The sequence below is a fragment of the Corythoichthys intestinalis genome, chromosome 19, assembly GCF_030265065.1.
Source record: "Corythoichthys intestinalis isolate RoL2023-P3 chromosome 19, ASM3026506v1, whole genome shotgun sequence".
In the NCBI taxonomy this organism is placed as follows: domain Eukaryota; kingdom Metazoa; phylum Chordata; class Actinopteri; order Syngnathiformes; family Syngnathidae; genus Corythoichthys; species Corythoichthys intestinalis.
In genome coordinates, this window is record NC_080413.1 from 26,804,748 (window position 1) to 26,831,765 (window position 27,018).

The following is a 27,018-nucleotide window of genomic DNA, read 5'->3' on the forward strand; positions in this document are numbered from 1 at the left end:
TACTTCAATTACTTCTAAGATCCAGTGCAATACGAGCGAGATTGGTTAAACTAGTGAGCTGTCTGGCAAATTCATTAAACATCAACAGAGTGTACACCCTTAAAAATCTAACTTTGCGGTGTTTCATGAACCTTCATAAACTCTTATTTAACTGAGGTAAAGGTAAAATCCAATGTTAATATGTTGTAGCTCGCTCATTTGTCATCACTGGATAATTTTATATGAGTGAACAAGTGATCATGTCCAATGACCATTTTTAAGGGTACGTTCAGCACGAGGCGACAAAACTGTTTTTGTACAGACATTTTCAAAACAACTCAGAATGCTGTAATGTAAATGTACATGTAGGTTGCAATTCACCCAGTCAATTGCTTAATGTTTATGTCCTTCACAAGTCATCTGTTAAACACTATTTATCGGTGCTTGTATAGCAATCAGAATTTGATGTTTGTTTGTTTAAAAAAAATGTCCATAATGCGACGCCACTGATCACAGTAGCAGTAAAGGAAGGGGGCATCCAGTATCATTATGTCTCTGTTGTATTAACTGATATTTACTTACTTTATGTCGACATAAGCACAAGCACAATCTCTCACATAAATTACCGATGGACCCTATGGAAATAACCAGTTTCATTAGCAAATGTTTACATTTTCATATTTCAAAATGTATTCATCTCAGTTAATAAGGTGTTTCTGCAATATAATCTTGAAATCTTACTGTGAAAACGTTCTAAACACATGTGTCATTATAATGTATTTGTTGTGCTAAATTAATTTATCTTGGAGTTAAAATACGGATTAGCGTTTAAAGACATCCATGTTAGTCCTTATTTATAGGCATTAAAGTGGGATCAGTGCAGTTTTGAGCAAATGATTCATCAAGTCATCATTGAAAAAGCAATGAAAAAGTATGTTGTTTTCCCTGCTTGTTAGCGCTTTTTCGACTGTACTTCTACTTTCATGTGACCTATAATAGATATCACGGTGTTTGCGTGTATCCACTAAACATGTCAAAAATGTAGGTGAATAACACCAGTACAGAACAAAGAAGTTAATATAGAAATGAAAAAAGAAATGGATTGAAAAAAAAATTACAGGTAGTCCCCAGGTTACAACGGACCCGACCTACGCGATTTCAACTTTACGACGCCTGAGTCTCGTCGTTATTTTTTATTTTTTAAATGTTGACTTTTGTTTTGTGATGCATGCTTTTATTTGGTGCAGGAAGCTTATAACAGGAAGCGATCACATGTACAGACGCGACCGCTGACCCCACACACGCACACACAGAGCGGCCGAGTGACAGAGGTGACAGCCTGCGCGCACATTTGTTGCTTGTGAAGCATCCAGAGGCGACGGCTGTGTATAACACCTTTTGTACTGTTTATTGTGCGTTTTCAATTGTGGTTGAATACTTGGGGAAAGTTTTTGTGATTGCTTCTGATGATGTGCGGACGCTGACTGATGCATGCTAATCGTTTGTTATTGCTGTATCAGCCGTAACTTGTAAACGCAAATTTGAATTGCTGTTATTGAGACTGATTTAATTTCATTTTATTTTAGTTTCATTCTGCAAGTATTGATGTCATGAGCAGCTCTATAAAGTCAGCAAACCACACTTCCGACATCTTCATTTCGGAGCTTAGCTCACTGTCTAGCTAGGACTTAGCTCTAATGTCTTGGCGAGGACTATACAATGACGTATATTACATGTTTTTGGATAGTTTTTTTTTTTTTTTAGTTGTATTAAGTTCATTTTGTCTACACTCGTAGATTAGTTGATTTTTTTCTTTTATCACAGACAATTGTTTTAGGTTTTTTTTTTTTTTTTTTTTTTTAATTTAGAGGGTGTTTTGAGATATTTAAAGGGGTTGATTCCGACTTACGCGGAAACCCGGGTTACATTGCCAGCGCAGGAACGGAACTCGTTCGTAAACCGGGAACTACCTGTACAGTGGTACCTCTACTTACACATGTCTCTACATACACACATCTTAAAACACATCTACTAACAGAATTTTCAGGTGACGAAACGACTTCCAGAACCAATTAATTTTATAAGCAGAGGTACCACTGTACCTAGATAATAGAATTTGATGGGTGCCTGCAAACTGTGCTTTTTCAGTTATTTATTTATTCAACATTTTTTTTGTCTTCTTTTTTTCTGAACAGTGTTGTTCAGTATGCTAACATTAGTATATGAAGGTTCAGTCCTGTTTATAATTTCAATATTCCAGGACCACTCATGCTCACGCAGAGACCACTGAAAAAATACACATTTAATTGAGTTGATTGAATAGGTGCTATGAGCCTTAAAAAACTAGTTTTGGTGAACTGCGGGGCTCAGCTTGTTCTTTAATTGATTGGCCCTTTAAATGTTGGCCTTAACCATTAATACAGATATCGAAGATGTTCAGAGTCACTTTTGCAGAGGAAGGTCAAAGGTAAAAAAAGTACATGTGCAAAAGTGCACATCAGTGCTGTTATCTGTAAAATAACCATTTGAAATAATTCAAAAAGGTCATAGGTTAATTAAAAAAAAAATCACATTTTGACCATTACTTTTTACAACTTTGAATGAGTGTTCCTTACAAGTAATTACTGATTACTTTTCAGGGTCACTGTGATCTTAGAGTGTTCTGAAGTTTAATTCCAATGTCAATGTATAATAGATTGGAGCATTTTACCAAATGATGTTGGCAACTCATTGTGAAGCTCGGAAAGATAGATCACTCCTTAGTACATGGTTAACCTCGACTCGTGTAGAAATAAGATAACAATAAATGAACGTGATGCCAAAATGGAGAAAAGAACGTTCTCCAACTCGGAGTGAAGACGAGACAGCTGCCACCCAGGAATGATTAACTCTGCTGGGTATGCTGTATCAGATGTTGTAAAAGCAAACGAACATGTCCTTTACTTTCCTGGGATCTAGTCTGTGTTGCCTATTGATCGAACAGGTGAATGTCTAAAGTACATTATTAATCATATTTCCTGTTCTGGCTGACGACTTCAGTAGATGCAGCAAGTAAAATATGCAAATTACATCCAGCATTTGAGGATTTTTAAGAGCTAATGTGACCCAATGGGTGGCGCAATGATTTTTGACCTTTTAACAACATTAACTTTGCCAAGATTGCATGTGGTAGTAAATGGATTTATCTGGTTTGTCAGGGTTGCATGATATGAGCCAAAATGCTCATCCTGTTAAATTTGATCAAAACTGCCAATGATTATTAATAACAAATAATTCATCATGTTTGTGAAAATGTCTGTATTTTATTGCAGTTTTTCAACAAACTATGGAAACAGTTTTTGGGTGCAAATTTAGCAACCGATTATAATTTTAGAATATATTAATAAATAAAATAAAATAAAATAAGCCCACAAATTTAAACATTACTGAGGTCGGCTTATGCTATTAACCTGTTTTAAACCCTTTGCCCTGTATCTGAAGCATCGAGACAAGAAATGTTGTTGCCTCCATCGCCCCACCAAGATGTTCCTAATTTGCAGTAATTTCTTCTCTTAACATGATTGGCTCCCTTGTTATTTAGGCAGCATAATGAAGTTTACCCACACATCCACACACTGGGGATTGGCTGGATACTTGTTCACAATGTATAATTTTAAATCTAAATACTGTTCACGATCAAGGTAATTTATTCATGGCAGGTAAAATCATGATCACAATTAAATTTGTTTAATAGTGCAACCCTAATTGTAATAGATTACTATTGCAAAAGTGTTATAGGTGAAAACTACAACTCATAACAGTAACGGTATTGAATTGTAATAGGAGAAACGAGGGTTCTACAGAAAAATAGTAGTAAGTCCTGTCTTTTATTACTAACACATAGTAAGAGTACTAGTCCTGCCAAACTATAAGTAAAATCTTACATTTTCATGCCCTATTATGTACAGTATAACAGTATAACTATTAGCACATTCTTAACACTATGTGTATATACTGTATAATTATGCAGGACTACTAATACACAATGTAATATGCTAACTATATGCTAACGAAAAATTGTATTGAAGTTAGCATATTTAACCCTTAAAAATGGATAGTGGCGGAATGTAATGAAGTAAAAGTATTTCATTCTCATTACTTAAGTACATTTCAGTGTGGCTGTACTTTACTAGAGTACAAATATGAATTGGTACTTTTTACTCATACTTCACTACATTTTACAGCAGGTACCTGTTTCAAATTGTCGCCTGCGTTATACGTTACTTTTATTTGTTTTCCTTTTTCTCATTGTGAATCGATAGTTTCGTTTTCATGCCTCCGGCACAATCGATAAGCCCTGTGCAACCGTAAATGAGCACTAGAGGCAGCAACACGAGTACAATTAAGATTAGGCAGGTGAACAAGATATTGACCAATAAAAACCACAACACTCATGTACAGTAGGTGGCGATATGCACCTGATAGTTGCTTGAAATCTGCCATTAACCCAAGTTTTGGAGTTTTGGAGCTTGTGAAGCTTCTGTTTACAGTGCCGACAATTTTATTGCTTGTTTTTTTTCATGCTGCACAGTTTTGAATAAAACTGAGCAGTCAATTAATTTTCAGTTTAGTTCTTTGAATATTGACTCAGGTCTCTGTATGTATATAAGTATGTATGTACAGTGGGGAGAACAAGTATTTGATACACTGTCAATGGGTTTTCCCATTGGCAGTGTATCAAATACTTGTTCTCCCCACTGTATGTTTATTACATGTTTGCACTGTGAGAAAACACTTTTACTGTTTATTTGTAAAGTAAATTTTAAAGCAAGTACTTTTGTAGACTTACTTGAGTATTTTTTTTCTTAGATACTTGTACTTTTAGATAAGTAATTTTTTTTGCACCAGTATCTGTACTTTTACTTAAGTAAAAAAAGTGAGTACTTCATCCACTATTGGCAATGGATATTCACATAAATAGACTAATCACACAATGAGACAACAATCAAAAGCATGCTGTATATTCTTCGTACTTTTTGAAAGTGAGTAAATTTAATGGTTTATTTACAACTTTGTTCCTCAACGCTTATCTAAAGTAGGTATGCAAAATGTATAGCCCACACGCAAGAAGCTAATGTGTGTGCAGAATCGGCATGCTGAAAAAGTCAAACTGGGATAGCATAGGGAGATTTTGTTTTTTTGCGAGTACTGTGAATGTTTGATTTTCATCAGTTTTATTGATTCATTTTTGCAGACCTTAGTGATTACATGAAGGAATGAATTTTCCTACCTTTGAATTTCCTCTCACAAGGGCTAAGCATTGCATTTAACAAAGAAAAATGTGATGTACTGTATAAGAAAAAGTTAGAGTTTGGGTGGAGCTAAACAAATAAGGTCTAATTTTATATGTACTGTATGGTCAACAGTGTTGAGACATTAACAAATGTGCAGATTGTATTTGACAGTATGTGCAAATATTGTTTACAATGTACAAATAATGTTGATACTGCAATCCACGGGGGCACTGACAGGACAATAGTTCACATGTGTAAAATGTATTTGGTTGTCTCTTTGGGTCAACTCATCTTGGTCTGCCACAATGCTCTCTCATGGTGTTATAATGAGTATTTTCTTTTTTTTTTCTTTTCTTTGCAGGGATCTCCTGTCTGTCTCCGTGACTCTTGCTCGTGGCTGGCCTGAACACTGAATGTCATTGCTTCTTTAGTGTAGCCTGGACACATCTCATAATTCTGGGATATTTTGGAATATCAGTTCAAGCTTCTCCTTATTTGTACAGAATGCATGCCAACACTGGTATATCAAAGTGGGTGTAGTCAACAAGAACTAGGTCACAGGGCAGTTGGAGCTCAGTCGTAATATACTGTAATCTCTCAGTTTTAACCAGTTAAGGGTTTTTGCACTTATGCAGTGGAAAAGTATTAATCAATCATAGAAGTGTTTATTCTACATGGATGTATATGATGTAGAAATTCCATTTATAGAGACACAATCTTATAGTTATGATGGCCACCGACAAGGGTCAGCCCCTCCTTCAACTCCAGGAGGTGGACTCCAGTCGAGTGGGCTGTCGCGTGCTCTCCCCCATCCTCAACACCTCCTCCCCGGGTCTGTCCCTCGAAACCAGTCAGCCCATCTGTATCCCCTCACCTTACACCGAGCTCAGCCATGACTTTCCCACCATCCCTTTCTACAGTCCGACTATCTTATACGCTGGGCCAGGACTTTCAGACTGTTCGCCTGTGCACCAGACCCTAAGGCCTTCCTTATTCTGGCCCAGCCACGGCCACATGGGTCCTTCTGGACCGCTGCACCCTTCCCAGGTACGTCCACAGCAGAGCCAGCCTGTCCAGAGTCAATGGGTGGAGCTGTCACCAGGGGACAGTGAGTTGACTGTCAGGTAGGACACTACATAACTTGTTGGACTATTAGCCTTTTCTACTGTGTTTCTCAACCTGCACTCTGTTTGTCTAAGCTAGCCGCCCTGCCTCTGTGCAACAGACAAAGAGACTAGATGACTGACAGCAAGGTTTACTTCATTAATTCTAATGAAAAACAAATGCACCAAGGTAGTGAGGCCGATGCACAGAGTGAACTCTTTTGTCATCCAGTCTGTTTGGAGGCGAGAGACGATCAAACAAACATGCACGCTGCACATAGCACTATATAAAAGCTTGGAAAATTTAGGATTGCAGCCATTTTAAATTTTTAATAACAGTCATGGGCCTTTGTTTGGACACCCTTACATCAAAACCAATCCAGAGCACTACCACTTATTCACAAGGCAATGTAGAGACCAAGGCTACGTTCACACTGCAGGTCAATTCTGAATTCTTTTCCCATATCCGATCGAGGCTCATTCATATGTGGCTAAAAGTCTAATGTCTATCTGACACCTCTGCAGTATCAATACATATCCACGTGAATGTGAACCATACATCAAAAACTAAAAATACGTTACCACTGTTCGACAAAACAAATAACAGACTCGAATGACCAATGGAGGTGTAGATGAAGGTGTAGAAATTAGGGACATCCCGATCGCATATTTTTGCACCGGAGTCTGAGTCACCTGATTTAGAGAATCTGCCGGTAGCAACTACCGGTCCAATACCGGAGAAAAAAAGTTAAAAACAATTAAAAAAAAAAAAAAATTACTGGAACAAAAGTTCCAAACATGTTACAGCACTGTGTTGTTTACACTTTACAGTACTTCCTCTTCCACTTTTTCTGGGAGTGTAAAATGTATATGGCGGAAAACACTCAGGTGACTTGAAGTTCAGCTCTGAGACCCCCTATTTGGACACATTTAAAAATTTACCTATATGCATGTATGATACATAATTGGAAAGCTTAAAATCTCAATTTTCTGGGGGAGAACAATTTTGAAAAAAAAAATTAAACAGCAAAACACTCACTGGAGGAGAGAGCATGAGAGAGAATAATTTAAGACACCATGATTTTAATGAGATATTATCGCATACTTACCTCTTTTCGATCCAAAAAGATCGCAGACATCAAGGAGTGGTCGAGATTTTCTTTTTCATAAATTTTTCTTTGTTTGGATCGATTATTTATCATCTAAAATATCAGGGAAAATGCGACAGTACCAAAAAAAAAAAAAAAAAAAACAATTAAGCAAAAGTTATGAGGTAGATATCCGTGACCTATTTACAGACACTATTTTTTTTCATTGTGACGTAATTTGTTGAAAAGTTTAAAATATGCAAGTGAATAATTTTTTGAAGTGTTTTTTTTTTTTTTTTTAACTAGATATTAGTCATCAATTAATGATTCTAAGCTAAAAATGACAGACATTGAAAAAATTAAATATAATTACTCACTCGGCACGGTGGCTGAGTGGTTAGCACGTCTGCCTCACAGTTCGGAGATCAAGGGTTCATTCCCGGGCTTCGGCCTTCCTGTGTGGAGTTTGCATGTTCTCCCTGTGCCTGAGTGGGTTTTCTCCGGGAACTCCGGTTTCCTCCCACATTCCAAAAACATGCATGGTCTAAATTGACCGTAGGTATGAGTGTGTGCGTGAATGGTTGTATGTCTCCTTGTGCCCTGCGATTGGCTGGCAACCAGTTCAGGGTGTACCCTGCCTACTGCCCGTAGTTAGCTGGGATAGGCTCCAGCACCTCCGTGACTCTCGTGAGGAAAAGTGGCATGGAAAATGAATGAATGAATTACTTACCTTCTATTTATGGCTGCGTTAAAACAAATAATAGTAAATAAATAAATAAATAAAAACGAATAAAGTGGCCGGTGAGTGTGTGTGTATATATATATATATATATATATATATATATATATATATATATATGTATGTATATGTAGATTGTACATACTGTATATGTATATTTTTAATTAAAAACCTGACCCTTTTCACCCAATTCCAAAGCTCTAAAAAATGGCGCGAATGACCCGATTTCCGATCACATGATCGGATCGGGGACATCCCTAGTAGAAATACTTTTTTCTTCTTCATTCCAGACATGAAATTCGTATCACATTAAAAAAAAAAAGGTTGGCTCCAGTAGCATAAAATCATCAAAGTTGGAAAAAGCGTGATGGCTGAGACCACCTGCAGGGACCGTATTCACTTCAGAAACACTGTGACACGAGAAGAAGTGTCACACGTGTTGCAGTGCACATGCATGTGCTGTCACATATGCATTCCCGTCACACTGCAAATCGCATGTTTGTGCAATATGAAAGGCTACACCCCAAAACGGAATTGACAAAAAAATCTTTAAATTAAACATTACAGTTTGGGCCAGCAGGACAAGACCCCCAAGGTCATGGAGGGGTTTTTTTTGGGTCAAAGTTGAAAGCTAAAGGTGTGAATGGATCATTTAATTTTATCAGTGGCAATCAGATTTGAATGAATAAGGCCAATATGTTAGTTTGAATGTGTCATTGGAAAAGAATTGGGCTTTTTTTTTTTTTTTTTTTGTGAGAACAATCAATTTGGGCTGATAAAAACAACCTTGTGTAGCTGCGTCGTGTGAATTTTGGAACATTTTAAATTTGGAATGGTTTAAATCGGGTAAAATGGAGCAATAACATACTGTATGTGGGATGCTTTGACTTTGGAAACTTGATTTGCGTTTTTAAATTGTGTGTATGTTGCGACAATTACACTAAATGAGGTTTGAGAGGTGTTCTGTTTTGGCCTCTTTAACTGACCTCTGGCAGTGGCGCCAATAGTCTTTGGGAATTTGGTAGGTTTTTTTAATAGAGCTACAGAGTAGCAAGACCAATGAAATCAGGCGCTTGTAGTGGAATTTTTCTGGCTATCACTGCACGCCTCTGGCATACTGTAAGTACTGTATAGCAAACACTGTATAGTGAACACAAATGCATTATTTATTTGTAGCGAATATATATTATTTTTCAGACCAAGTCTTTGTGAAATGGTATTAATATATCACGTCACAACGTCACACACTAATATGCTGAGGTCCGGTGAGGGAATCACATTTAGTGCCAAAATTCCCATAATTTTTCCATGCCTGTCATGTTGCAATCTAATTCAAAATCATTGTTGTCAAACATATTCTTTTTTTTCTTTTTCCTTTTTTTTAGATTTAGCTATAACAGAGCAGGAACCCTGCTCGTGTCACTGTGCTCTAAACTGCTCACAATTTCTCTGTTTATTGCACACTTTTTGAGCAAGAACATATTGATTTTTACTTTTGATCATTGATTTGATACAAAGGTTGTATCCATTATAAGTGCTTGAAATAGTTTGCATCCAAAGGTTAAGCTGCTCATGTTATTTATCTCCTCTACAATCATCCCCATTTTCAATCATTATTCACTAGAGAAATAACTTAGTTGATTTTAAATCCTATTCAATCCAAGAATGGTGACATTTCACATCAGTAGCGTTGCCTACTAGTAGTTGACTGTCACTTGTTTACAAGTCATAATTCTCACAAGGTTATTTATATTCCCATGAGCAACTTTATTGTTTTATATCAGACAATTAAGAATATTAAATCTGAACCCTGATTGGATTTAAGATGCCAGTGTCCAAAGTCAAGTGTTCATGTTCATGATGGCCTCTCTTCTTGTTTTATATTATTGAAATACGTCTGTGCAAGAACTGTATTGATTTTTAAAGATATTCAATGCAAGATGCTAGTCTACCGAGTTAATAATGTGGTCAAAAGTCAAACCAATACATTTTTTGGCAGCACATTACTGGTGTTCACCTTTAACCAAATGAGCACACACGTTTAGTGTTGCCTACTATAAACCTTTACTGACTCACGTGTTTGTTAGTAAGCGCAGGCGTTCCCAGGAGAGCGAGGAAGTTGTGGTGTCGTCAGGTGGAAAAGCAGATCTTCACTTCTGTGCTGTTTGCCAGGACTACGCCTCTGGCTATCATTATGGCGTCTGGTCTTGTGAAGGGTGTAAGGCCTTCTTCAAAAGGAGCATTCAAGGTGAGGCAAAGAAAAACATTTCTTAATAAGTCAATCCTAAGGATTTTTATGAATTAGTTTTTATTTATTTCCACATTGTAAGTATATGTAGATTCAGCACTGACTGTTTGGATTTGAATTAGCCATCGCTAATCCTTATCTTTGATCTGTCCTGTCCTCTTTGATTCAGGCCACAATGACTACATCTGCCCAGCAACTAATCAGTGCACCATAGACAAGAACCGCCGTAAGAGCTGTCAGGCATGCCGTCTTCGCAAGTGCTATGAAGCCGGCATGACCAAATGTGGTGAGCTATCTTTTCATTTCTTTCACCTGGGTTTCTGTTCACAATTATCCAACATACTAAGGTTCTGAAGGACACCCAATGAACTACTTTTCACAGTGCCACAAGTGTTTTATTATTGTTATTTACTGTAGTTCATAGAAGTGCTTTTCATACAAATTTTTACAGTGAACGATTATTTATTAAAGGTTCATGTTCAAGAAAAATGGCGTTTTTTGAGGTGAATAATAAACTAAGGGTGTCCTGATTTGATCACGTGATCGGAAATCGGGTCGATCGCGACATTTTTCAGCGGATCGGAGTCGGGTGAAAAGGATCGTGTTTTAATTAAAAAACAATATTGCAGTACAGCGTCTCCCTCTCCCTCCTGCTGATTTTCTTGGGCAACAGTGCCCTGGAGTTACATATTTAAAGGGAACCACGGATAGAAGGACATGTACTTCTTAATACATAAATCTTAGTACAAGTTATAGTAATTTGATATTAAAACCCCTCTTAATGTTTTAGTTTCAATAAAATTCGTAAAATTATTTTAACTAGTAGGTCACCATTGTTGTTGACATTGCAGGGCGGTGACGTCACATGGCCATGCTGCCTGAATTCCACGTGTCACTCTTTATTAAAAAAAAAAAAAAAAAAGTGTAACTTTTTAATTATGTAAGGTACTGATTTAAATACGCCACAAGGTGTCAATGGCGAGTTTTAAATTAATTAGGGATCAAGCCAATGAGTGTGTTATGTCCCTTGACTGATGCTGTAGTTTTGCTTTAATCCACAGTGGGGTGTACGGTAGAGAGAAAGGAGAGTGGACACAGGCGTTCAGATTCGTAGCTCGGACCGCGCCGTTTATTGGCAAAAACTTCGGCAACTCCTTCACAACAAAAATAAGTATCATATAGTGAAAATACAACAGAAATAATATTCATATCTCTCAAAAAAATAATGTTCACAAAAAGAAAAGTGCTTTAATCTGTGTTAATGAGGCCCTATTCTCACACAGTTAAACAACAATGCAAAGAGGCATTCATAAATTCGCAATACATACATAAAACTTACTTGGACTTTGGTCAAACTCTTTTTAAACATTTTAGCAACTCGTTTAACTCAACAAATACCCTGGATAGCAATATGTAGTCACAATATACAAACTACTATGTCGGAAGCCATTTTCAGGAGTCTTGTTTGGTGTGAAGACAACACTCAAATGAAGGTAAATCACAATGGACCCGCACTAAACAAGAAACTACGGCATCAGTCGAGGGACAAAACGCACTCATTGGCTTGATCTCTGAATAATTTAAAACTCGCGATTGACACCCTGTGGTGTATTTAACTACACTATCACTACCTTACATGGATAATGAGTGACACTGTGAAGTACAACAGTGGCCATGTGACGTCACCGCCCTGCGACATCAACAACAATGGCGAGCTACTAGTTTTTTTTTATTTAAAATTTTACAAATTTTATGAAAACGAAAACATTAAGAGGGGTTTTAGTATCAGATTGTTATGACTCGTGTTATGACATCTATTAAGAACTACATGTCTTTCTATCCGTGGTACCCTTTAAAGTTAACAATGATTGACAGGTTTGTAGCTGTGATCTACCATCGAAGGCCTAAATGTGTCAATCATCGTTTAGCTTGTTAAACAGTGTGCTGTGGCAACTCATTGTGTAAGTGAGAGGCTGTTCTCAGCAGCATGAGCGGATTTGATTGGACTCAATCAATGAAGCATTTATTTAAGACAAGCATTTTTTTATTTTGTTGTTTAAAATTAATTCGCATTATGAAGTCGGCATGGGGGCGCAGTAACATGTTTGAAAACTTTAAGATAAAAAAAAAATTTACTTGATCAACACTTTTTTTTCAGTATCGGATCGGGACTTTATTGACAGATTCTCAAAATCAGATGATTCGGACTCAGGTGCAAAAAATGCTATCGGACATATTTTAATAGAAAATTATTAAAATGTCCTATCACACACTTTAATAACATTTACAAACTCATTAGAACACACTTTTGAAAGTATTCTTGAGCACAAAATATTCATCTACTTCATTGAACTTTATCGCCAGCTGCTATATTAACACCGAGCAGCAACACATACAACTGCAGCATACAATACTCCTCACCAGTGTACTGTATATTCTCTATGTTTTGTTTAAACAACGAATATTTACCTTGCATTTCATCATGTTTTATCTTGTGTTTGCTGACTCAGGTATGCGCAAAGAACGTGGAAACTACCGGAACCAGCAGAGGAGGCGAGTGAGTGGTGTGTCCTCACACAACAAGACTCAAGCAGCAAAGGCGTCAACTGAACCAGCAGCAATTCCTGAGCTCCATCCTCCTGCTATGACTCCAGAGCAGCTAATAAAGCAAATCATGGAGGCGGAGCCACCTGAGATTTACCTGATGCAGGATATGAGGAGACCACTCACTGAAGCAAACGTCATGATGTCTCTGACTAACCTCGCTGATCAGGAACTGGTTCACATGATCAGCTGGGCGAAGAAGATCCCAGGTGGGTGTGTCTAGAGCTCTTATTAACCATAATATAGTATGTATTTTGCTGGCAATTTGGCAGTTTGACACCAGTCAACCATTCTGCATTGGTTTTTTACTCACAAGACAGCGTGCTAGTAAGAAGGGGTGAAAAAGCAGATTACAGCACATGGTCGCGTATCATTTACACATGTACTGTATATGCCTAAAATGATTACTACACCCCAGGTAATTAAAAAAAGAAAAGAGTTGAAACACACCTTTACAAAAATGATAAATGACCCTTGACTAAACATTATTTCCTCAACCTTATTATTAAAATCAAAATAGATGTTATCTCTCATTTAAACTACATTCTGATTTTCATATAAATAGAGCATTATAATTTCTCGGAAAGGAGTGTGGAAAATGTCCATGTCTACCACACTCCTACCCCTTGTCTAGCTTATTTTTTTCTTACCACTACTAAAAAAAAAATAATAAAAGGCACTACACGTGCAGCCTCTTTATTCCGTTACCCTGGAATAGCGGCATCATTGGCAAAAATATGTTATTAGTAGTTCAGTCCATTTACTAGAATCGTTTCATGGATCTGGCACACTCAGTACGGGAGAAATGCTGATGTGTTGCAGGAAAAGTCCAATCCCATACATTCATGGGCAATTCACTAAATAGGGCCAATTTTTTGTCATTTAGTTTGCATAATTGCGGTGTCATTCACTCAGCTAAACCTTTTCTTTTCTGCGAATGCTGTATATTCTAAACATTGGCAAGATAAACGGTGGTACGTACAATCACAAATACCGTATTTTCCGAACAATGAGGCTCAGCGGAGTATAAGGCGGACCTTGAATGAATGGCCTATTTTAAGGTGCAGTAGTAGTAGAGGTATTGGGGTTGCGTTATGCATACTACTAGATGAAGCTGCGCTAAAGGGAATTTCATGCCATGATTAACTAATAGTGATCCATGTAAGTTGAGGCAAATAACTATTTGAACACCCTGCGATTTGCAGGTTCTCCAACTTAGAAATGATGGGCGGGTTTGAAATTTTCATGGTAGGTGCTTGTTCACTGTGAGAGACAATCTAAAAAAATCCAGAAATCACAGTGTACGATTTTTTTAAACATTTTATTTTTGTTATACTGCTGCAAATAATTATTTGAACACCTGTCTATTAGCTAGAATTGTGAGCCTCAAAGACCTTTTAGTCACCTTTAAAAAGTCCACCTCCACTCCACTTACTGTGTTCTCTTAAATAGGTGGACTTTTTGACCTGTTTGAGGCGGTTAGATGTAAATAAACACCCCAAAGAGGTGTCGAAAGACACCAGAGACAGAATTGGAGACCTCTACAAGGCTGGAAAGAGTTATGTGGCAATTGCCAAGCAGCTTGGTCGTCTAAGATCCACCGTTTGACCAATTATTAGAAAATGGAAGAAGCTGAACATGACTGTTAATCTCCCTCATACTGGGGTTCCATGCAAGATCTACCTTGTAGGGTCTCAGTGATCCTGAGAATTGTGATGAATCAGCCAAGAACTACACAGGAGCTGGACAATGACCTGAAAGGAGCTGGGACCACCATTTCCAAGGTTACTGGTGGTAATACATTAAGATGTCATGGTTTAAAATCATGCATGGCACGGAAGGTTCACCTGCTTAAGCCAGCACATGCCTAGGCCTGTTTTTTAGCTTGCCAATGATCATTTGGATAATCCAGAGGGGTCATGGAAAAAAAGTCATGTGGTCATATGAGATCAAAATGGAACTTTCTGGTCTTAATTCCACTCGTTGTGTTTGGAGGGAGAAGAATAATGAGTACCGTCCCAAGAACACAATCCCTACTGTGAAGCATGGGGGTGGTAGTATCATGCTTTGTGGGTGTTTTGCTACACATGCGACTGGATGGCTGCACTGTATTAAGGAGAGAATGACCAGGGTCATGTATTGTGAAATTATGGGAAATAACCTCGTTCCCTCAGATAGAGCATTCAAAATAGGTCGTGACTGGGTCTTCCAACATGACAATGGCCCAAAGCAGACAGCTAGAATAACCAAGAAGTGGCTTCGTAAAAGCATATCAAGATTCTGGAGGGGCCGAGCCAGTGGCCAGACCTAAACTTAATAGAACATTTTGGAGAAAGCTCAAACTCTGTGTTTCTTCATTTTGATTTCTGTTTTTTTTGTTATTGCCTCTCACAGTGGACGAGCACCTACTGTGAAATTTTCAAACCCGCTCATCAGTTTCCAAGTGGGAGAACTTGCAAAATCACATGGTGTTCAAACACTTATTTTCCTCACTGTATAAAGCGTATTGATCACAAGGCGCACTGTTGGCTTTTGAGAAAATTGAAGACTTTTAGGTGCGCCTTATAGTACGGAAAACACTAATAATAATACTAAGTTACTATTGTATAGATTACTGTGTTCATCGGACTGGAAGGCTCACGACGAGAGATTAAGTTGATTTTCATATATAAGGTGCACCTGATTATTAGGTACATCACTGCATGAGTGTACTGCATTGTCATTTGTTCTTTATCTTTTAACATTATAATATTTGTTTCAGTCATGAAATTATTTATTATTAGTTTTATTGTTTAATGAACAATTAATCTGTGTTAATTTAACTGGATCAGTGTAATAGATACAATTATGCGCCAACAAAATAAGCTCAAGTTCTCTAAAAGAAAGGTAGAAGATCAGAGGCGTGTGCTTGATGTCGCCAACTTGTTCGGTTTAGATCGGTAAAATATCGTGGGTTGAGTTCTGATTAGAGAACACAGCTCTTATTTCACGTATTCCACAACGGTTCATTTACTGTGGTCTGCAACAACACAGCTAAATAAGTTACACACAACATAAATATGTGTAAAACAAATTATGTAATACATGTCAATGGGGTGCACAACAGTGTGCTCAACAATACAAATCACTGTATTTTAAAGTTGATGAAATTTAACTAATAATTCACATACAGCATATCATTACACTAAAGCCTGAGTTATGCTACTGCGTTGCGGTGACGGCGAAGCAACTACGGCATCAATGAGCATTCGATACTTCTGCGGCGTTGCTCTGTAATTCACCGCCAAGCCACTAGAGGGGTGTGGCGTTGTGTTTGTAGGGTTTTGGGGGACTCTTGACGACTTCAAGTTTTCTTTCAGTTACACTGCTATGCTAAAATGCTAACGGAGATAAATTGTTTAAATGTGGATCTTCACCTCCTCAACATTGAACAGCAAATGTTGATCATACAAATGTTGAGGCACAGGCGATGCAGAAGACTGTTTCGGAGGTGGTCTGTCGAATTGTTGATGCCGTCACATTATGAATTCTAGCCTCGGGTAGAAGCCAGGAAGCTGTAGTGGCTAGCTTCAAACTGCCGTAGAGCACCGTGTCCAGCGTTTTGTCCGAGGTCTGCAAAGAATTGTGGACAGCCCTCCAGCCCAATTTTTTTTGCCGTGTCCTACAACCTGCCAGTGGAAAGCCATAGCAGATTCCTGGCGGCTATGGAACTTCCCAAACTGCATTGTAAGCCTTGATGGTAAACACGTTATCATAAAAGCACCAAGGCACTCTCAATCGGTGATGATGTATCAAGTGTGTGAACAGTCTAGTTGAAAATTAAACATCAAAACAACTCTTTTGACGCCAGACCTGAGCTTTATTCTTCATATCCTTGAAGTGTGACACGTAAATAAGTCAGACTCACAGCAAACGTGTACATAATAAACGATGAAGTGCTCCAAACAAAAATATGACAGAAAGTTATAAAAAGCTGGCAGTCTTTGGCCAGCTGGGTCACCGCCTCGTGTGGCCATTCAATTCCGAACACACATACTTGTCTCGGTGGTTCTTCCATTTTTTTGTATCAAGTGTGTGAACTGTCTAGTTCATGGGTGTCCAAACCTGTCCTCAAGGGCCGCTGTGGGTCCTGGTTTTTGTTCCTACCAATCGAGCACAGACAGTTAAACCAATGAAGTTTGTGCTAAAACAAGCAGCACCTGACTGCAATCAACTGATTACACTTGTGAGACACCAGATTGGTGAAAGGTTGTCCTCATGATGGGTTTGAACAAAAACCCGCACCCACTGCGGCCCTATGTGGAATAGTTTGGACACCGCTGGTCTAGTTGAAAATTAAACATCAAAACAACTCTTTTGACACCAAACCTGTACTTTATTCTTCATATCCTTGAAGTGCGACACGTAAATTGTCTCGGTGGTTCTTCCATTTTTTTATTCAATCGCTGGCTGACCTCCAGCCCCATATTTTCAGCAATCTCCTCCCACGAATTGCTTGCCATTTGGCAATCTTCATAATGTCTTGACGAGACATTGTAGAAGTTGTCGTACTTGCTCTTCGTTGGTACTCTCGTCGGCTTGGTCAATTTTTGCGTGTAGCAAAATGATGTTTGACAATGGCGGTGATTCACAATTCAAATTCCAATCACAGTCCATTTCCACCATGTCACATGCGTTGACGCGACGCGAAGTCAGAAAATTGTGAAGGAACACGAAAGGCTGCGGCGGACGGTTGTAAATTGGGTCTGCCTTGACGGCACAGAACTTCCGCAGTAGCATAAGTCGGCCTTAACTAGCATGACATGTACAACGAAGATATCTTACAAAAATAAGGAATAAGGTCAACTTTTTTACAGGCTGAAGGCCTGTCAAGTCACCGATCATGTTGTTGTTGTTGGGGTTAACTATAATTTTTTATCAATTCCTCCGTTATTTGTGGACTCAAGGGATGGGTACGCCTGGATTCTCAGAACCCGATTTTTTGTTTGTTTTTGTTTTTGTATCAGTGCTAATTAAATCATTGCGGAACTATTGTTGCCTGCCAGTTAGGAGTTAGCCAGTAGAGGGCATGCACAGTCTTCGTTACGGCCCTGAGCCTGTAGTAGCACACTAGTTCTTGCTTATTCACACACATCAACAAACACAAGGGAATAGGGCAGTCAGCAGCTGTCGAGGTTGATGTCCAATCGTCTGATGACTGCGATAGAAGAGGAATATAAGTAACGCTTTCGCTCTCTACGACGCATTATATGTATTCAAACAACAATGTCAGTAGTTCCGAGCTGATGTGGTCTTTCTGACATTAAGCACAACCAGAATTCATGAATAGGGCACACTTGGATTATGAGAAGGGATGTTCATTTGGAGGAGCATGTCTGCAGGAGGAGTATGTCTGCCAAAATACTGTATAATAATAGTCAGATAGTTAACATAATTCCAGTTATCTGCTTCTCCACTACTGGCTATTTCACAGTAAGTCGTTGTCATGTTATCAAATGCTGTAGTTGAGCCATTCTCATTGAGATCCCGCATATTGCCTGACCATGCAGGCAAAAATTGCAGATTAATAAAGAAAAAGGGAATTAGGGAAGAGTTGCCTTTACCGTATAATATACGTATTTGACATTGTCAGCTCTGAGTATTACACACATGGCTCACTGTGACTTTTTCAGGGTTTGTGGAGCTCAGTATTTTGGACCAAGTGCACCTGTTGGAGTGCTGCTGGCTGGAGGTGCTAATGATAGGGCTGATGTGGAGGTCGGTCAACCACCCAGGGAAACTCATCTTCTCACCTGACCTAAGTCTGAACAGGTATTTATTTTTCTCTTAAGATTTCAGCATGTCATTTTAGGGATTTGTCCAAAGAAGAAAATCGGCAGGCTGTTTAGTTTCCATCTTTTATCATAGAAAGGTTAATGAACAAAAAAGCAATATGGTTGTGGCTACTATATGTCTTGACATATTGCTATGATGCCATCCTCTGATTAGTAGGGTGTGTTGTTTATCGGGGGACTGATATGAGCTTTCAATTCATTTCACAAGCAATATCATCCCTTTTTTGCATCACTGATTTTTGTCTTATTTCAAAGCTTTGAAGACAATTGGAATAAATGAAATGACAATCTGAAGATAGCAGAAGGGTTGAAATCTAGACAATCCAAAAATTGAGCAAGTTAAAGCAACACTAGGTAACTTTTCACCCTTTATAAAATATGTTCATAACATTTGTGATAATGTGTCAACTGACAACTAGTTGAATGACACCTCTTTTATGTCTTGAAGGAGTCTGTATCGATTTCACGCGCACTAATTAATTTGAGGAGGGTGGCAGGAACCCCAACACACAAAAAAAACTACAATTGTGCTGACTGCTTTATGGCATACGTCACTTCTCCATTTCCCCATTCATTATAAAGTCGATGCGAACGCCTTCGCGAGAATTCTGCAAAGATGGCAGAGCAACAAAAGACACAAAATGTTTTGTCTAAGGAGGGAAAAAAAGGGAGGGAACCAGGATATAAAGAATAAACAATGGCCCGGCTTTCACTCGCTGGTGTGACACCACACCACTCAACTGAACTCGCCAGCATTTTCGAGTTCGGGTGGGGTGGGGATGTTAGCCACACTAAGCCCCACAGTTGCTAACCGTTGTATGCTATTGTTTAGCCACAAGTAGATTCATTACCTTATTACTATTCATCCTTCACACAGCCGCTGGAAGCAGAAATGCTGTTTAATCCATCTGCAGGTGACCGGGAGATTGATTTTCGATTTATTAATGATTTTACGACACTGTGTGGGTCCGAGCTGATCCTCATGGGAAATGCAGCGCTGGTTCTCATGGGAAAACTCAGTCTTTTATGAAAATTTTTATGATTTTATCAAAACACTACTGCTTTTGTCCACCAGTGTCGCTAGAAGTGACCAAAACTGAAAAGTTACCAAGTGTTGCTTTAAGTGGCAACAAAGTAATATATTTCGGGTAGTAACGCTGGTTAACACAACTCAAAAATAAATGGTAAATGGACAGTACTTATATAGCGCATTTATCTGCATGGTTACCATGCCCAAAGCACTTTACATTAACACACATTTACACACCAATGGGGCTGCTGCCATGCAAGGCGCTGTCAACCCATTGGAGGCAAATCGGGCCAGGGTTCAGTGCCTTGCCCAAGGGCACTTCGACAGTGGGCAGTCGTAGCCGGGAATCAAACCACTGACCCTTCGGTCCAGGGACAACTCCAGCTACCAACTGCACTACGACCACCCATACACAAATACACAAATAAGTTTGCTGTATGCTGGTAAAAACAGGAATGTCACTATTTTGTCACGATTTTACTTGGTTAGATTCCACAGGATGGCATCACGCCAGATTTATGCTCAGGTTCAAGTGCCCACATTTGCTTCACAGTACAGTATAGTATATTATACTAAATATTTTTACTGTACACTTTTAATATATAATTCAGAATACACATATCAAAAATGGCTATATATAGTGCCCTCATAATTATTGGCCCAGGCTTCAACTGGCTTCAACTGGGACCGTGTGCTTTGGTCAGATGAGACCAAGCTTGAGCTTTTTGGCAACAAACACTCTAAGTGGGTCTGGCGTGCCACGAAAGATGGGCATGCTGAAAAGCACCTCATACCCACTGTGAAGTATGGGGGTGGGTCAGTGATCAGCTGTGGGGCTGTTTCGCTTCCAAAGGCCCTGGGAACCTTTTTAGGGTGCATGGCATCATGAATGCTTTGAAATACCAGGACATTTTAAATCAAAATCTGTTGCCCTCTGCCCAAAAGCTGAAGATGGGTCGTCACTGGGTCTTTCAGCAAGACAATGACCCTAAAAATATAGCCAAATTTACACAGAAATGGTTCACCAGACACAAAATCAAGCTCCTCCCATGGCAATCTCAGTCCCCAGACCTTGTTTTGTTGGCAAAAGGGGGTTGTACAAAGTATTAACACCAGGTGTGCTAATAATTGTGACACACATTATTTGATGTCAAATAATTTTTTCTTTAAGTGGGATTTTTTCCCCACTGAATGAATGCACTTGTATTGAAGGTTGGATTTTTCTCTTTTTTTCCATTAAGGTCCCATACTATTTGAATTAAAAAAATATATATTACAAGCTAAAAAACACATCTTTTTCAGGGGTGCCAATAGTTATGGAGGGCACTCTACGTACACTATTAGGGATGCCAACTCACTGAACCTCATTGGTAGAGCTGGCCGGTTCCATAACCATCACCCTTTATTTTATTTTTTTATTCATGTATTCACCTTTGCGTTATGCACATTACTTTAATCTCATCATCCAGAGGAAATAACAACGGTTTTGTTTGTGCGGCAGAGAAGAGGGCAGCTGCGTCCAGGGCTTTGTGGAGATCTTTGACATGCTCGTAGCCGCCACATCCAGGGTGCGAGAACTCAAGCTGCAGAGGGAGGAGTATGTCTGCCTCAAGGCCATGATCCTCCTTAACTCCAGTGAGTCAACACACACACACACACACACTGCGGCTCTTACATGAGAGTCAGGCCGTGCCCCTGTCAAATGCTTTTGTGTGTGATGTGGGCCAGGTACAACAGGACGCAATTGCGTATGTTTGTGTCGGTGGCAATCGGGCGCTACCAGCTACAAGGTGAGCTGTGTTCACAGCATTACCGCCGAGCTGTCTTCCCTTGCTAAAAAAGATGAACAGGGTTTGGGTTTTTGCGCCTTCTCCTCCAACACTGCTTTCATCGTGTCTCATCATTTGTGTAATGGCCGTGAGTCAGAAAATAAAATGAATTCGTGTTACCGGAGCTCTGCAGACCACATGTAGCACTATCCCCGGAAAAAAAAAATGATTTAATGAATATATCTGGGCCCGTTTTAATGGCTCTTCCTGTTGCCGCTTTGACAGAGCTTTCGGAGGTTGAGCCTGCCAGACAAACAATGTCGGGCTTCTTGGAGCGGATAGAAAAAAAAATTTAGAAACTGAGACAAAGAGAAAGTTTGCTCTAACAAGAATGAGGGCCTGAAGAAATACTACTAGTAAGAACGATTACAACGCTGGGCAAAACATTTTTTTTTTTTACTTCAGTCTAACTGCCGATTTTCACTCATTTTTGGGAATGAAATGAAAAAAAGGGGTAACTATAGGATCCTTGTTTTCATAGTAACAAAACACAACGCTTTTCCAGTAGTGGAATGAAACAAAGTAGAAGTACTTTGTTACTGAACTTAAGTACATTTTTGTGTATTTGTACTATACTTGTATTTGTACTTTACTTTTACTTCACTACATTTCACAGCACGTATCCATACTTTTTACTAGAGATGTCCCGATCGATCGGCATCGATCGGGACCGATCACGTCATTTTCAAAGTATCGGAATCGGCAAAAAAATATCGGACATGCCTTTTTTAATATATATATATTTTAATTATATCGTTTTCTAATTGTATTTAACGTTACAGACAAAATGTCTTACAATCATCCAGAGTAGTTTTGGCTTAAAGTAGGGCTATCAAATTTATTGCGTTAACGGCGGTAATATTCACGCATTGTCGTGTTCAATCTATAAAAACGCCGTTTTACCTATAGATAGCGCTAAAAGGCAGCGTATAATGAGTAGAGAGAATTTTGACAGCCTTTGGAGCCATTTTTAATGTGGCTAAAGCCTTACAATACCTCTCTCAGCAAATAAAAATAATGTGGGAGGCAATGTGGGGAAGAAAGGTAGTGGTTGATCATTTTCTTAACACCCTATGTTATTTCCCAACGCAGAGAAGATATATCAATTGTTGCCCCTACGCACAGTCATTGTTGCACTTCCCATCATGCATTTGGGCAGAAGTTAAATGGCTGCAGTATCATTTACTGAAAGCTCAACAAATACACTAGATGGCAATATTTAGTCAGAATATACAAAGTCACATTTATCCTTTAAGAATTACAAGTCTTTCTATCCGTGGATCCCTCTCACAGAAAGAATGTTAATAATGTAAATGCCATCTTGAGGATTTATTGTCATAATAAACAAATACAGTACTTATGTACTGTATGTTGAATGTACATATTCGTCCGAGTTTTATTCATTTTCTTCTTGCGAGTTTTATTCATTTTCTTCTTGCATTGCCAAAATGTATATGATCGGGAAAAATTATCGGGAATGATTGGAATTGAATCGGGAGCAAAAAAAAAAGCAATCGGATCGGGAAATATCTGGATCGGCAGATACTCAAACTAAAACGATCGGGATCGGAACATGAGAAAAAAACATGATCGGAACAACCCTACTTTTTACTCTACTACTTTTCAAATTGGCGTCTGCGTTAAAAGTTACTTCTGTTTGTTTTTCATTCATTGTAAATTAATAGTTTCGTTTTCATGCCTCCAGCGCAATCCATAAGCCCGGAGCAACTATACCGTTATTGAGCACTAGAGGTAGCAACATGAGTACAAGCAAGATTAGGCAGGTGAATATTGACCAAAAGATTTTGACCAATAAAAAAACAACAGTGAGAGCAACGCGCCTTCAAATGGGTGCTGCACACTCTTGTACAGTGCGTGGGAATATGCACCTGATAGTTGCTTGTGATCCGCGATTAATATAAGGTGTGGAGTTTTTTGAGCTTGTTAAGCTTCTGTTTACAGTGCATTCAGTTTTATTACTTTTTCCCTTCTGCCCGGTTATATAATATATTTATATTCAAAATATAAAATATATTATATTAGTTTGAAGCGCTACTTCCCGCTTCAAACTTCGCGCCCTCAGTCCATTGCGGATTTTTTTTTTTTTCAATTAAAAAATAAATAAATAAAATCAGTATTTTATAGAGCTGTCCCAATCCGATCACCTAATCTCTCTGTCTCGCTCCTGCTGCTTTTATTGGTCAAGCAGTACACTGGGTTTGCTTATATAAGTTGATTGACAGATAGTTAAGGTTTGATCTTGCCAAGGACGCTTGTAAGCCGAAACCTCAAAGCGCTGCATGCTTCAACATCGTTTAACTTGTTAAACAGTTGCTGTGGCAACTCATTGTGTGTAAGTGAGCAGCTTCAGCGGATTTGAGTGGACTCACTCAATGAAGCATTTAATAAAGACGTTTCTACTTTTTTTTAACTGGATTGGGTGTCCACTTTTTTTCTTGTTTAAAAATAATTCGGAACAGTATGTCAAAATGCTGCCATAGCAGTTTCATGGTGCATTGAGCCCCCGAACTATTTTTAATTTGTCCGTTTTACCCTGGAGACCCCTGTTTACAGACACCACACAACCGCTTTTGTTTTAACGCAGCCATAAAAAGAGGGTAATTATATTATAGTAATTATTATTATTCGAAGTGTCTGTCATTTTTAGCTTAGAATCATAATTTGATGTCCAATATTTAGTTTAAAAAAAAAAAAAAGACTTAAAAAAATTATTCACTCGCATATTTTAAACTTTTAAACAAATTACATCACAATGAAAAAAAATAGTGTCTGTAAAAAGGTCTCCGATATCTACCTCATAACTATCACTTGTTTTTTTGGGGGGCATATTTTAAACTTTTAAACAAATTACCGGTACATCACAATGAAAAAAAAAATAGTGTCTGAAAATAGGTCACAGATATCTACCTCATAACTATCACTTGTTTTTATTTTGTTACTGTCGCATTTTTCCCAATATTTTAAATGATAAAAATCGATCCAAACGAAGAAAAATTGAAAAAAAAACATTTAAAAGGGTAAATACTGTATATGAAAAAGAAAATCTCGACCACTCCTTGTTGTCAGCGATTTCTGCATTGCGACCCTTATTATATTACCATGTTTCACCCATAAAATCCCCCAAAAGTCCGGCTTTGGCCATTCACAGCTGTGTCTTAACACTCGGTGATACATGCTACATGGACTTTTTGGATTGAAACAAGATAAGTACGCGATAATGTCTCGTTAAATTCATGGTATCTTTAATTATGCTGTCCACTGCTCTCAACTCCAGTGAGGGTGTAGGGGTTTTAAAAAATGTTTGTTTTTTTAAATGTCCTCCTGTTCAAAATTTTTCTTCCCCCGGAAAATTGAGATTTTAAACTTTCCAATGATGTAGTATCACGCATGCATATAGGACAATTTTGAAATTTGGCCAAATTGGGGGTCTCAGAGTGGAACTTCCAGTCACCTGAGTGTTTTCCGCCATACAGGGTGGCCCAAAAAAAAGTTTACACTCAGTTGACTGCTTGTTTAAAAGCCATTGAAACATATCTAAATAGGTTGTCATGCTTCAGTGATTCATTAAGGTCACTCGATGCAGCTGGTAATCTCTCGTCTCTACAATTTCTGTGCTTCTGCTGAAAATGAAGAAAACTTTAGCTGTACCTGAATTGCTGCGTGCCGGTCTGACACCTACTGAGATTGCAGCAAATCTGAGAATATCCAGATGTGCAGTCTACAAAGTTAAAAAGAAGCTGAAAGATACTGGAACAGCCTCACGAAAACCTGGGTCTGGAAAACCTGATCTGTGCGGACCAAAAAGTTGATTGACAAGGTGATATGTGGCCACCCCAGAGTCCAGATCTCAATCCCCTGGATTATAGCATATGGGCAACTGTGGAGGACAGTGCCTGTAAGAAGCCACACCCTTCTGTGGCAGCCTTGGAGAGGTCCATTGTTAGATCTTGGGAAAAGATGACAGCATCCTACATAAAGAAGCGTTCCACAGGCGCCTGGAGGCTGTTGTGACACTTAAGGGAGGACACATTGAAAAATAGAGTGTACTGTACATGTTCTTTACAATAATGTATAATTTGTGATTAAATTCTAATTCTAAGATGAATAAACATGGCATTTAAGTTGTATTATGGCAGTGTAAACTTTTTTTGGGTCACCCTGTAAAAGTTTTTTTAATTATACTTTGGAAAAAAAGTGAAAATAAACATGTTTTATATGTATCTCTTTCTCATGATAAATCTGAATAAATACATGGAACAGGTTTTTTACTTATCACGGCGGGTTCTGGTCCCCATTAACCGCGAAAAACGAGTGATCACTGTATCACATTGATGCATCGGGGGAAATAGTTGTTCTTTTTACTTGTAAATATTTTTATTTATTTATTTCTGTGCATTCTGCAGTTTTTAATAAACCAGAGCAGTCAATGAATTTTCTGGTTCTTTCTTGAAAATTGACTCAGATCTCTGTATGTATGTATGTATATTTTAAAAAATATGTATATGTAGTATATAGATATACATATATTACATTTATGTACCGAGCGAGAACATTTTTACTTTTTACTTTAAAGTAAATTTTAAAGCAAGTAATTTTGTACTTTTACTTCAGTAATTTTTTTTTCTTGATACTTGTACTTTTACTGAAGTCATTTTTGCCCTTGTATCTGTAGTATTATTTAAGTTAAAAAAAAAAAAAAAAAAAAAAAAAGTGAGTACTTCATCCACAAAACAAAAAATGTAATATTGACACACATAAAAATAAACGGGCCTGATTGAAATGCTAATGTTGGCAAGTTTTTACAAAATGTATGCCTAGTTGTAAACAAGTATTGTAATATCATAGTAACAATAAGCTGTGGAGTGAAAAAAAAAAACTGCTAGAAAAAAAACAGATGTTTTGAAATCTGTATGCCAATTTCATTTTTATGCTGCATAATAAAATTGAAATTGTGCTAAATGAGTACATAATATTGTGTTAAATTAATAGAAGGCCCTTGAATCGATTCGAACAGACTTTATAATATTGGCAAATATCGTTATCATTGTCCAAAGAATCGATATGCAATTTACACCCTTAGTAATTACCGGTATGTTAATCAGCCCCTGATGTGTAACAGCGAAACAAAAGTGCAGGACAATTCACGCAGAGACACATGTATAAAAATAAGTACATCAAATATTTGTGTGGTTGTTTAATTTTCCCCTTGATAAGTTGGCACACGTGCCGAAGACCCGATTCTTTGTTTGCAAACAGTAAAAAGTCAATTT

General features: G+C 38.2%; 1 protein-coding gene across 2 annotated transcripts in view; it reads left to right on the plus strand.

Moving 5' to 3' along the window:
- Positions 1 to 27,018, plus strand: part of esr2a (estrogen receptor 2a) — a 49,422-nt gene that overhangs the window by 7,141 nt on the left and 15,263 nt on the right. Inside the window, exons 2-8 of one of the 2 annotated variants that reach the window (XM_057823197.1) lie at positions 5,614 to 6,084; positions 6,173 to 6,376; positions 10,270 to 10,430; positions 10,600 to 10,716; positions 12,941 to 13,243; positions 18,707 to 18,845; positions 21,400 to 21,533. In XM_057823197.1, coding sequence (XP_057679180.1) covers positions 5,927 to 6,084; positions 6,173 to 6,376; positions 10,270 to 10,430; positions 10,600 to 10,716; positions 12,941 to 13,243; positions 18,707 to 18,845; positions 21,400 to 21,533 — 1,216 coding nt within the window. In that variant the 5' untranslated portion in view covers positions 5,614 to 5,926. Of the gene's footprint in view, positions 1 to 5,613; positions 6,377 to 10,269; positions 10,431 to 10,599; positions 10,717 to 12,940; positions 13,244 to 18,706; positions 18,846 to 21,399; positions 21,534 to 27,018 lie in introns of both variants that reach the window. The other variant, XM_057823196.1, reaches the window with a different exon arrangement.